This window comes from Sprattus sprattus (genome assembly GCF_963457725.1).
Source record: "Sprattus sprattus genome assembly, chromosome: 3".
Lineage (NCBI taxonomy): Eukaryota > Metazoa > Chordata > Actinopteri > Clupeiformes > Clupeidae > Sprattus > Sprattus sprattus.
Window position 1 is genome coordinate 20,381,635 of NC_137922.1, and position 12,500 is coordinate 20,394,134.

Sequence of the window (12,500 nt, forward strand, 5' to 3'; positions counted from 1 at the left end):
AAGTATGCACAAATACAAAGATACACTCACTCCCATACAGTACATACAGACACATACACACACACACATACACAGACACACACACACACACACACACACACACACACACGCAGATGCGCAGACTCACACACCCTGGGTATGCACACGGTTTTTTGCTTTTCCCATGGATTCATTATTTACACGATGCGCATATACGGTGACATAACCTAATGCAACATTGATTTCTGCACCCTTAACACGTCAGTCCATCTGAAGTTCAGTGCCCCATTTGCCCTCTCTCACTACCTCTACCATCAATATCTGCGTTGCCATGTGTCTCCTCTCTCTTCACCTTTCCTGCGTCACAAAGCCTCCCTCTGCGAGATGATGATTGCTAAGCCAGAAAGCTAGAGCTGAATTATTATTGATCCTGTTAAGGAGGTGTATGTGTGTGTGTTGATAAGTTATCACAGCTATTTACGGTACATGTTTTTGGATTAGTCTTTGACGGATTGAAGAGTGCTGGTAGATGTGCTGAAATATTTCCTCATTATATTTCATCAGTTGTAATTGTACCCTTCCAATGTCATTCATATTTCTTTCTCCTCTTCATCCCCCCCTTTCTCTCTCTCTCTCTCCCCCTCTCTCTCTTCTCCTCAGACGCTCCATGTTCTGAGCTGCAGGGCATGCTCTCCGGCCATCTCCCCGACTCCCAGATCTCTGCCTCCTCATCGCGCGAGCTCCACTGGATCCCCAGCGCTGCGCGGCTGGTGGCCAGCAGGTCGGGTTGGTTCCCCCATCCCACGCAGCCCCTGGCTGGGGAGGAGTGGCTGCAGGTGGACCTGGGCCTGGTGAAGGTGGTGCGGGGCATCATCACCCAGGGGGCCAGGAGCCAGGAGAGTGGGGGGACCAGCGCTGATAACCGGGCCTTTGTGAGGAAGTACCGGCTGGCACACAGCCTCAATGGGAACGACTGGAACTGGATTATGGACACGAAGACGAGCATGCCAAAGGTGACATCTCCCTCTCTCTCTCTCTCTCTCTCTAGCTTTCTCTATTTTTCTTTCTCTTTCTTTCTCTCTCTCTCTCTATCTCTCCCTGTGTGTGTGTGTGTGTGTGTGTGTGTGAACATTCCCAGATTCAAGTACAGTTCCTTTGAGACTCCCTAGTTGTAAGTTGTTGCAGTCGCCTTGTAATCTTCCTTCTCAAAGTGTCCATTTTCTAAAACATTGATGGCAAATAGCAGATATACAATGCAGGTGTGTGTGTGTGTGTGTGTGTGTGTGTGTGTGTGTGTGTGTGTGTGTGTGTGTGTGTGTGCGCGTGCGTGCGTGTGTTAGTGTGTATGAGTCAGTGAAACTAATCACATGTTGTCATCTCTTTCACAGGTGTTTGAGGGGAACACACACTATGACACTCCGGAGCTGCGGCGCTTCGAGGAGATTCCAGCGCAGTTTCTCCGGGTTTATCCAGAGCGCTGGTCTCCCGCTGGGATCGGAATGAGGATGGAAGTGCTGGGATGCAGTCTTCCAGGTGAGCCACACACATACAAACACACAAACACACACACACACACCACATGCTACACTCTGCATACATATGTATATCAAGCACACACTCTCTCTTGATCTCTTGATTCCCTCCTCCAACACTGCTAAAGTACTTTCAAATGTTTGCACAACCTTACAGGCGTCTGCCTTTACTGTGGCTCATCAACCCCCCATACACACACACACACACACACACACACACACACACACATGTTTTCTATCTGTGCCAGCACTACCTGAAGCAGCAAGGCTGAAGAAAGCAGGATGAAAAGTTAGGGTACAGATGGAGAGAGATAAAAGAGAGGGATGATGAAAAAAGGAGAGAGAGAGAGATGAAACAGTGAAAAAGTGCCTTCATGGTAGAGGAAAAAGGGTCCTCAGAGAGAGTAACAAGATCGTCTACAAAACTATGGGAGCCAGTAGATGTTGTGTTTGTGTGTGTGTTTGTGTGTGTGTGTGTGTGTGTGTGTGTGTGTGTGTGTGTGTGTGTCTGTGCGTGTGTGCGCACGCCAAGTGTGTGTGTGTATGTGTATGTGTGTGTGTGTGTGTGTGTGTGTGTGTGTGTGTGTGTGTGTGTGTGTCTGTGTGTGTGCACAATGGTCTTGGAGCCAGATGTGTAGTGCATACTGGCCTCTCATTCTCCCGATCTCCCATCTTCACACAGCTGGTCTCTCAACGGACACAACACAGGATACCCACAACCACAGCGCTCAACATGGGAACATACACACACACACACACACACACACACACACACACACACACACACACCACACTATATATAAACACACCCACACTCCCTTTTTCTATCTTTATTTGTATCCACATGTAAGGAATTAACAAAAGGATATAAATATTGTTGGGTGCAGATGTCCTACTGGTTTTAACTAACGACAGCTAGATGAAGTCAGAGATATAAATGCTCACACATAATTACATCACATACATACCTACATGCACACATACACACACATTATGTAGTTCTCAGATCCCCAAGCTGCTATGTTCACTGGTATTCAGTCTTGGTCAGATGTGGGAGAGGTTTATTATAATCGGTTGTGTTGTGGTGTGTGTGTGTGTGTGTATGTCTCAGAAGAGGGCTCGCTTGGGGAGGACAGTGTTCAGACATGGTGTGTTTTCACCGTAGAGTCATGCGGTGACATCATCAGGCGCGCGTGTGTGTGTGTGTGTGATTCTTCCATCCGTCCATTAATAGCTTCACATGAGAGCGAGAGGATGAAATATTCAGGGGAACACGTCAGCCTTACACTAACGTGTGTGTGTGTGTGTGTGTGTGTGTGTGTGTGTGTGTGTGTGATTGTATGTGTGTGTGCCTGAGAAACCTTTCCCACATCGCCCAGACACTCAAACAGCCAGCATTCAAAAATAAATAAACTGTAAACAGCTTCAGTGAACTCTTGTGTTCACACACACGAACACACACACACACACACACACACACACACACACACACACACACACACACACACACACACACACACACACACACACACACACACACACACACACACACAACACACACACACACACACACACACACACACACACACACACACACACACACACACACACACACACACACACACACACACACATAGACTCAAACACGTACACTCAAACAAATTTGGGAAAAATACTATTATTTTATTGTTTTTCCTGTGTGTGTGTGTGTGTGTAAGAGTGTGTGTGTGTGTGCCAACGCCACTGGGCAGCTGCAACTCGCCCCTCTCTCCTTTTCCTCTCTGTAGACTGTGGCCGTTGTTCTGAATGTCTGATTGAATATAACTTTCTTACAGGATGTTCTTTAGTTTGGTAGCATGGTGAGCTTCAGCCTGGACCCCGGCCCCTTTGAAATTCAATCATCTCTCTCTTTTTTTCTTCTTCCCTCTTTCCTTCTCTATCCCTCTGTAGTCACTCACTCGCACACATGGTTCTGTTAATCTCTGTCTGTTTCCACTCCTTGACTAAGGGGAGTGTCCAGTCTATGGAAATATTTTGCTCTCTCTTTCTATCTCCCTCAGTCTCTTTTGCTGTCTATTTTTTCTTTCCATCTTTCTCTGTTTCTCATCATGATCCTGCCCCTTTTGCCCCCTTGTGCTAAGCCATCCTGACAGCTTTTCCATGTCTGTGTGTCAGAGGGAATGGCTGCATTGGTACTGTATGATCTCATCAGTGCCCCCGATAGGGAGCTGTCTGTTTCCTGATGGCTCGCCTTACTCCTCCCTCAGATCATGTAGTCTGATTCACTCAGAAGGACATTCACTTCTTCTTTGCTCAGTCACTTACTCACTCGTTCACTCATTCGTTAACTCACTTGTTTACTCACTCGTTCACTCACTCGTTTACTCACTCGCTAACTCACTCATTCACTCACTCATTCACTCACTCGTTCACTCACTCCCTCATTCACTTGGTCATCCATTTCTTCCTTCCTCGATTCCTCTTTCCTGAATTCACAGCCTCTATTATAGACCTTTATTTCTCTCTCTCTCTCACTCTCATTTATTTATTTCTCTCTCATTTATTCTCTTTTTCACATCCTCAGTCAGTCTGTCACTCGCCCTCTCTACCTCTTCCATTCCATCGTTCTTTTCTTTTCTTTCTCTCGTGTATCTGAGAGTCCTCTTGTCTGTGTGGATGGGCTCAGCCAGACTCCCACTGTGTGTGTGATAAACATCTCATCTGCATTAGGTCGTCATCAGATCGCATCTTCCCCCGCAGATTAATGAAAGTCTGAGGGTGTAATTGGCGGGAGACTGTACGAAAACACGTCACCTGCTGCTGTGCCGCACTCATTTCAGAGGCAGAAATCCTGTGATTAGATATTGCTTCTGAGCTATCAGTGTGTGTGTGTGTGTGTGTGTGTGTGTGTGTGCATGTATTTATGTTGTTTGTCCTTGTATTTGTGGGTGCTTTTGTTTGTGTGTGCATGTGCATGTGTGTGTGTGTGTGTGAGAGTGTGTGTGTGTGTGTGTGTGTGTTTGTGTGTGTGTGTGTGTGTGTAATTGTGTGTCAGCCTGTGGTGTATGTATCTCTGTGTTACTGCACTAAGGTAATGATCTCACAAATCCCCCCCTAGCTTTCTTTGGGCCGATGCCTTCCGGATCCTTCCTTCTATTACCCAGCATTCTTTGCACTCTCCGGTGGCAGCACCAAGCTCTTTCTTGGCAGCCTGAGATTTGTAGGGAGGCTTTCTCCATAATTGAAGTTTTTTTCCCCTCCTCCTTGTCGTTCAGATATTGCTGTGTCAGGCTCTTTTGAGAGAAATGGCTGGTCGCCGCTGCAGGAAGGGGCTGTGAGGGAGGGAGAGAGGGAATAAGGAAAAGAAGGGATAAATGGCAGGAGTAAAGGAGGTGAGGTTAAGTGAGTGGATTGAAAAAAGCAAGAGAGAAAAGAGATTGGATGAGGTGATGGTAGAGAAAGGGGAAGGGGTGAAGAAGAGGTAGAAGCTTAGACTGGCCTCAGTTAGGGAGTTCCCAGGAAACGGTTGGTGGGAGTCATGTCCTTGAAAGCTGAATCAGGGTCAGTGGTTGGTGTTCTTTTGTGATGTTTGTATGCTGTTTTTTTTTCTTGTATACTGCTGATTTCTTTACTCTCACCTACACCTCCTCCATACCAGTCTCTCTATGTGGTTTGTGACTCTTTTCCTAGCTAAACACAAATGCCCCCCACCTCTGTCTGACTTTCTCTCACTTATTCATTCTTATTCAACACACACACACACACACACTTACACATACCTACACTTGAGCAGCAGCACGCTGCAAGGCAGGCGCTCGGTCACATTGTTGCTTCTCTCTGTTCTGTCCATACCTCTGACACCGCCGTCACTACACAGAAAGGTCACCATCATTACACCGTGACAAGAGCTGACCTTTAAGCATGCAGCATTTTAAGTGGAGAGCGTGTGTGTCTCTGTGTGTGCCTTCGCTATATGTTTGTGAATGTGTATGTGTTCTGTTAGTGCATCAGTGTGTGTGTGTGTGTGTGTGTGTGTGTGCCTGTCTCTTAACATATGTGCCTTTGTGTGTGTCCATGTGTTTGACACGGACAATTTCTGCCTTAACCAATTAAGCCGTGAAACAGAGAAAACAACGGACAGAGCGAGAAAAAGAGACAGCGATAGAAAGAATAGAGAAAAAAGGATGAGAGGAAAACCGAGAGCAAAGAGCAAAGCCTTATTAGGTTGCTAATAGCATCACCTGAGGCCGTGGCATTAGCATGCTTCATATGACAAATATCACAGACATGTCTCCTCTCTTTCATGAAACATGCCCGTATTACTTAGAATCCATTGGCCCTGTTCAGTGTATTTCTCCCTTCACAGAAGCACAGCATCCTACCAATACAAAATACCTATTCTGTATATAAATAGATAAGGCAAAGCAATGTAGTTGAATTTCCATTTCATATAGAATGTAATGTTTTATTTAGACCGTTTTAGTAAATTGATCTGTAGAAGCTCTGTTTTCCTGTATTTTATACTTGTGAAACATGTTGTGGTGTTTGCATTATACTGGCTCTACACAATTTTCAGATGAGGAGATATGGTGATCTGTGTTTTTGCAAGGTTGTTGTTAAAGCTGTGAGATTGCACACGTTTATCTACCCCCTATCTGCAGTGGTTCCCCCTCTCTATCTCTCCAACTCTCTTCCTCTTTTCGCTTATTCTCACTCTCTCTATGGAGGGAGAGTTATGGCTGTCTACTCACACCTCACAGAAAAGTGATTTGTGTTGGTCAGGAGCTTCTGCGAACCCTGTGTGTGTGGGTGTGTGTGTGTGTGTGTGTGGGGGGGGGGGGGGGTGCATGCATGTGTATGCAGTGTATAATGATTTTATATGCCTTATGTATGGGAGTGTATGAATGTTTATGTTGACTGTATCTGTATCTGTGTGTGTGTGTGTGTGTGTGTGTGTGTGTGTGTGTGTGTGTGTGTGTGTGTGTGTGTGTGTGTGTGTGTGTGTGTGTGTTCGTGTGTGTGATCACATGTTTGTTCTGTATTCTGTATGCCAAGGCTCCCTCCTCCCTGGTGCGCACTAGCGTGACAAATAACTCTGCCGGATGTCAGGGCAGCCAGCCTGCCAGTGCACTGCACTACCTTGAAACATCATCCGTCAAGGCCCTTATAAAAGGCTTATAAACAAACACACCATACACACACACACACACGCACGCACGCACACACACTCGCTCTTTCCTTTTACTCTTTCCTGTATACGCAAGCACTCACACACACTCAGAGAATCCCTTTCCTCTCCATCATTCTCACACTCAATGAGAAACATATGCTCTCCCTCTATTTTCCGCACCCTTTTTGTACATTCACACACACACACACTCTTCCTCTCACTCTCTCTCACACACACACACACACACACACACACATTTATCATAACTTATCCTATCTCTTTTCTCTCCACAGAAACCAGCACGGTTCCCGAGAGCACGACCCCCACCCCCGCCCCAACGCAGCCCAACGCCAGTGAGCCTTTCAGCACAGGTAAGACTGAGGAGGATATGACCCGGCTCCCATCACACTCAGCCGCGATGCTATCTCTTTTTCACTCAGTCCTTATTTCCTCTGCCTCTACCTATTTTTCTCAAGGCTTTTGGATGTCTGAGTTCCAAGGTCTGTCTGTCTCTGAAGCATCCTGTTAGTCTCCCCTCCCCTTTTTTTCCTAATCTGCACTCGCTTTTGTATTATTATGCTGATAAAGAAGCATGAGGGGAACGCTTCTTCCACATTATGGCATTGCGGATCTCGGATGTGGTAATATTTTTGCTTCAGCCAAAATGCAAAACAAGAGTTCTATCCGTGCAGGAAGAATGTTAACATAAGCTACTGTCCCTGAAACCAGGAGAATTGGATTCACTTGTTTTAATCAATGTGAAGATTAGCACAGCCCTGTCTTGAGCTACACCAGACATATGAGGCTACATGTGGAAATGAAGATGCCAGGATATATTTAGTCCTCCTGTAGGCTACGCTAGGTGTGCAAGCGCTAGCCTGCTGGTGTGGGTGCGGACCCTTTTGGCTGTAATCCTAAACCCAGGTGTCTGGACAGCTCAGCTCACTCTGTCTCTGCCTCCCTGGGGGGCCATTGATCCAGCTGCCTGGAGCGGTTAGCCGGTTAGTGCGTCTGTGAGAGTAAGCACAGCGCTGATGGATGCTCCGCTAGCTAATCGATATCCATCTCCAACTGACTGCCTTTGAGCAACAGCGGCTGTGCAGGATCCATGCTAATCGTCAGTTCCTGGCTCCTACGGCTGCGCTCAGAGTACATACATATACTCTGTATGTGTGTATGTATGTATGTGTGTGTGTGTGTGTGTGTGTGTGTGTGTGTGTGTGTGTGTGTGTGTGTGTGTGTGTGTGTGTGTGTGTGTGTGTGTGTGTGTGTGTGTGTGTGTGTGTGTGTGTGTGTGTGTGTGTGTGAAGTGTAGTAGTTCCTTGTTATCGATGAAGGCTAGGCTAGGCGAAACTTAGTGCTATGCCCTCATGAACTTGACCTGTGATGGAGTATGGAGGATAAGTATGCCTATGAATATGTAATGGTGAAACATGGTACCCTAGGGTGAACTCTGTCTTGCTGTCTCTAGCTCTACACGTACATCTGCCTTTCTTTGGCTTTCATCTCTCGCTCGCTCTCTTTCTCATCTGTAATGCCAGGCCCAATGACTTGACAGTTTGCTCTCACTGTATAGAAGATTAATTACACCAGAAATTATGCAGCTGAAGTAAAAAAGAACTAAATGATCTTCTGTCATAACCATTTGCTCTCTGTCTCTCTTCCTTTCTTTCTCCTTCTCTCACTCTCTCTTTTTCTCACCATCCTCACTTTAGCCCCCAGCATTCCTCAATCGTCTCAGGAGGGAGTGTGTGACTTTGAGCAGGGGTTGTGTGGGTGGACTCTCGACCCGGCCTCTAGTCTCGTCTGGGCCCTGCAGAGCTCCAACAGAACCACCGGACCCGGCCAGGACCCAGCCTTGGGCTCCAACAGTGAGTCTCCTGCTACACACCTACACAAACACACACAACCTCCCACACACACACATGCAAATGCACACACAAATATAGACCCCCCACCCCCCCCACACACACACATACACACACACACACACACATATCACACACACATACATACGCATCATGACAAAGCCCAAGACCTAGACACACACACAGACAAACACATACACACTTATGCCATTCCCAATGAAAGTAAGAGTAGTAGTTTTGGGTCAGTGAGTACCCATATCACACACCCATACAAACATGCATAGGTGAACAGACAAAAGCCCAAAGAACTAATGCCTTTCTGGGGTTCATCTACATAAAATAGCCGGATTGTAAACACATGAAAACATTAATTTACACTCATATACATACAGAATTTAGTTTTGCTGCTCTCGGTTATATAATCCAACCCCATGCCAACCCCATGCCTGCAACCATGTGTGTTGCTTTAGGAGACCCATCCTGTATTTGCATCCGTTGACAGCCTTGCTGGAAGCATGAAAAACAAATGTGAGGTTCCATGTGGAACCATTTGAAGACCACAAAGTCCGAGGCAGAGTGTGCACTTAAGCATCCCCCCCCGACACACACATATGCACACACACACACAGACACACACACAGCCTGGGGCAGCTCCTTCTGAGACGGATTATGGCTGATTATGTGGCTGTCCTCTTCTGGTGACACGTTGTTTGTGCGAGCTCTCTGCCCCCTGCACCAATACATCCATCCATCCGTCCTATCCTTCTCTCCCTCCCTCCGTGCCTTTGTGGTCTGCTCTCCACATGTCGGAACGCTTGGCATGCCTTTCCTCTCTTCTCCTCTCCTCTCCTCCACTCTGCCTTTCCTCTCTTTTCCTCTCCTCCACTCTGCCTTTCCTCTCTTCTCCTCTCCTCCACTCTGCCATACCTCTCTTCTCCTCTCCTCCACTCTGTCACAAGCTTTTTGGCGACTTTTGTCAAGGTCTTGCACTTTCTTTCCTCCCGTGGTGTTTCCACCCATGCTGTTATTTTCATTCCGTCACTTTTAAGGATGAGTGTTACTCCAAAGCTGTGTCTGTATACCTGAGCTAGGCAGCCCAGAAGGCAGGCAAAGGAGTTGTTAAGTCTTTGTACCTGAGGAGATAAATTAGAAGTAGAATTAGAATTTGAATTCTTTTTTTTTATATATATTTAAGTATAGCTTGGTTTCAGTCATGGTTGAAATATACTTAATTGGGTGATTATTCAAATCGATCTGCTTTAGACAAATCTAGTACTTCTTAATGCATTTCATTTCAGCTTGGCTGAATGTAATTTAGTTTTCAACATCACAAGGGAACAATCCGGGCCCTTTTGAAGTGAACAAGGAAAGGGTTAATGCAAAGGATCTAATTGGTTTCAGAGCTGCGGATTCTTCTGGAAAAGCGAAATTCCCCGCAGGGCATTCCAGAGTGCTCCACTACCTTGCAGGCAGGTTTTCGCATCCTAAGTAGACTTCTGTGTACTTAAAACCTTCTTGAAGAGATCGAGGGGGTGGGGTGAGCTAGGTTTATGATATTACTCCCTTTTTCCACACTCAGGGTAAAGGGATTGTTATCCTTACCCTGTTTAAAATTCATTGATTTTAATGGATTTTAAACACGTTCCCGGGAAGATTTAACAACCCATGGAAACGTCTGGGAGGGCGTCATGGGATTTATCTCGCATTCAGAGGTACTTGAGCGGAATCTCACATCCGAGCCAGTGGAGTCAGAGTTCAAAGATTCCCCTTCACCACAGGGGACTGACTCTATCGCTCGCAGCACTGCAGGCTACTCTCTGTCTCTCTTGAGCTCGGTCCAGATCGTAGTTGACCCCAGGTGTCACACATTAAGATGTTTCTAGAAAGTAAGGAAGGAAAGGTAGTGTGTACACCTGTGCCTGTGAGGAGATGGGTGAAAGGGTTTGAGTGCAAAGGGGTTGCTTTTGCCCACACACTCTTTACTCTGTTAAGTTTGTGCCTTCAGTCTCTCTCAATCTGGCTCGCCCCATTTATTCATTCCCTTTCTAGCAGCATCTCTTTTTGTCTTTTCGTGTTTCGTCTGTTCCCTCTCTTCTGTTGTGTATCTCTCTTTCGTCTTCCCCTCTCTCCATCATTTGTTGTTTTCGTTCAGTGACTATCTCTCCATCTCGCTCCTCTCCCACTGTGCATCTCACCATCTCATCCTCTCTCACCGCCTCTCTTTCTCTCTCTCGCTCTCTCCCTCTCCCTGTCACATTCCTGCTCCAGCAGGAGGCTGTGAAAATGGATTAATAATGTATGACCAGCTTATCAAAGCACACAGGAAGCGAAGGGCTCGTTTGCGCTCGTTTACGCTCCCGTCTGCCGAGCGAACCGCCAAGTGCCAGGGGGTAGGAGGGGGAGGAGGAGGAGGAGAAGGAGGGGTGTAAGAGAGTGCCAGGGGAGCTGACCAATCAGACACTGGGATCTCCTCAGATTCTTAATGGCAACTGGCAGGATGCCGGTGCTGGCATTAGGAGATCGTTAAGGGGGAATGATGGGTGGTGCTTGACTTGAGTTCGTGGTGGCAACGTGTGGTTTATGGCATGGCTGGGTGAGCTAGGGTGAGCTGTACACACACACACACACACACACACACACATACACACACACACAAACACACACACACACACACACACACACACACACACACACACACACACACACGTACACAGCAAGGGCAGACAGCTTGGATGGTGCATCAAGCACATGTGTTGGGAAGAGCTTGTGGACACCCTGTCAGAATTCCCAGTGGGTGCAAAAACTATCTCCCTTTTTCTTTCTCTCCCTTCCTCTCTCTCCCTCTCTCTAACACACACACGCACACACGCACACACAAACACACACACACACACACACAAACACACACACACACACCTTTCCATCTTATAACACCATTGGCCTGCCAGAGAGTTAAAATGTCATCTGCAAGGCAGATGTTGCTCTCCCTGTATTCTTCTCAGAGCTGCTGAAATGTTATTTTCAAAGGTGATTCATCATGATCACTGCTACTCACTCAGGAAGGTGTGGCTTCATTTTTGATCAGAGAATTAATCAAAGTATATTAAAGAAACAATACAACAACAAGCAAAACAGGATGTTACTGCATCCTCATTAAAGTTTCATCATCTTATAATTGTATCAGTGCTTATTATTCTTACTAAAACTCTAGTCTGACATTTGAACACAATAGCTTTGCTGGGACAAAAGCTGTCTCATCCACATGCACAGTTCTTTTAATGCTAATTGTATTGTCGTTCATTTGAAAAGGAGGTTAGCCAAGAACTTCTTCCTTTACAAAGCAATTTCTCTCTCTCTCTCTCTCTCTCTCTCTCTCTCCCCCTCCCCCACACACACATTTACACACTTTGGTCCACACCGTCACACACTGAGAGACAGGTGATTTAATCAGCATATTCGTTGATGGTGTACGGGGGCCCGGTGGGGCTAGTTATCTCACAGACAAAACCTGCTCCAGCCGACTGCCTCCTCAAAGCTGCAGTCTCCTCCACCGCCTTAATGGGGCTGAGGAGAAATCCCAGGGCCAATTTACAAACTAAGCAACTGTCGCTGTAAACAACTCCGGCTGACACGAGCACGTTGCATCTAAGCCGGTTGTTTTTGTTTTTCCTTTTTCACTTGTGGAAAAGGAAAGAGTTGACAGACACAAAGTCCTCTTTGAAGAAGCCTGAGGCCTTGTTTGTCCCCCTCAAGCCATGCTTTTGGACAAGGCATCTGTATCCTGTTGTGTGTGCTGGCCAGTCAGTTACGTTTTTGAGCTAAAGGGGGTGGAAAGGGGATTCCAGAATATTCTAAACCAATATAAGAAACATTGTGAATTTGCTCATTTTAAAATAATGCATTCCACATGATTGATTCCAAAGGAGCTGATTAAAATTTGGGTGACTGTTG

At 46.4% G+C, this 12,500-nt stretch overlaps 1 protein-coding gene across 2 annotated transcripts in view; it reads left to right on the forward strand.

The window, feature by feature from the left end:
- Positions 1-12,500, forward strand: part of LOC308363112 (neuropilin-2-like) — a gene marked incomplete at its 3' end in the record, with an annotated part of 67,797 nt that overhangs the window by 45,122 nt on the left and 10,175 nt on the right. For both annotated transcript variants that reach the window (XM_080835887.1, XM_080835888.1), the window contains exons 9-12: positions 640-992; positions 1,368-1,512; positions 6,975-7,052; positions 8,397-8,552. In XM_080835887.1, the coding sequence (XP_080692013.1) occupies positions 640-992; positions 1,368-1,512; positions 6,975-7,052; positions 8,397-8,552 (732 nt within the window). The remainder of the gene's footprint in view (positions 1-639; positions 993-1,367; positions 1,513-6,974; positions 7,053-8,396; positions 8,553-12,500) is intronic.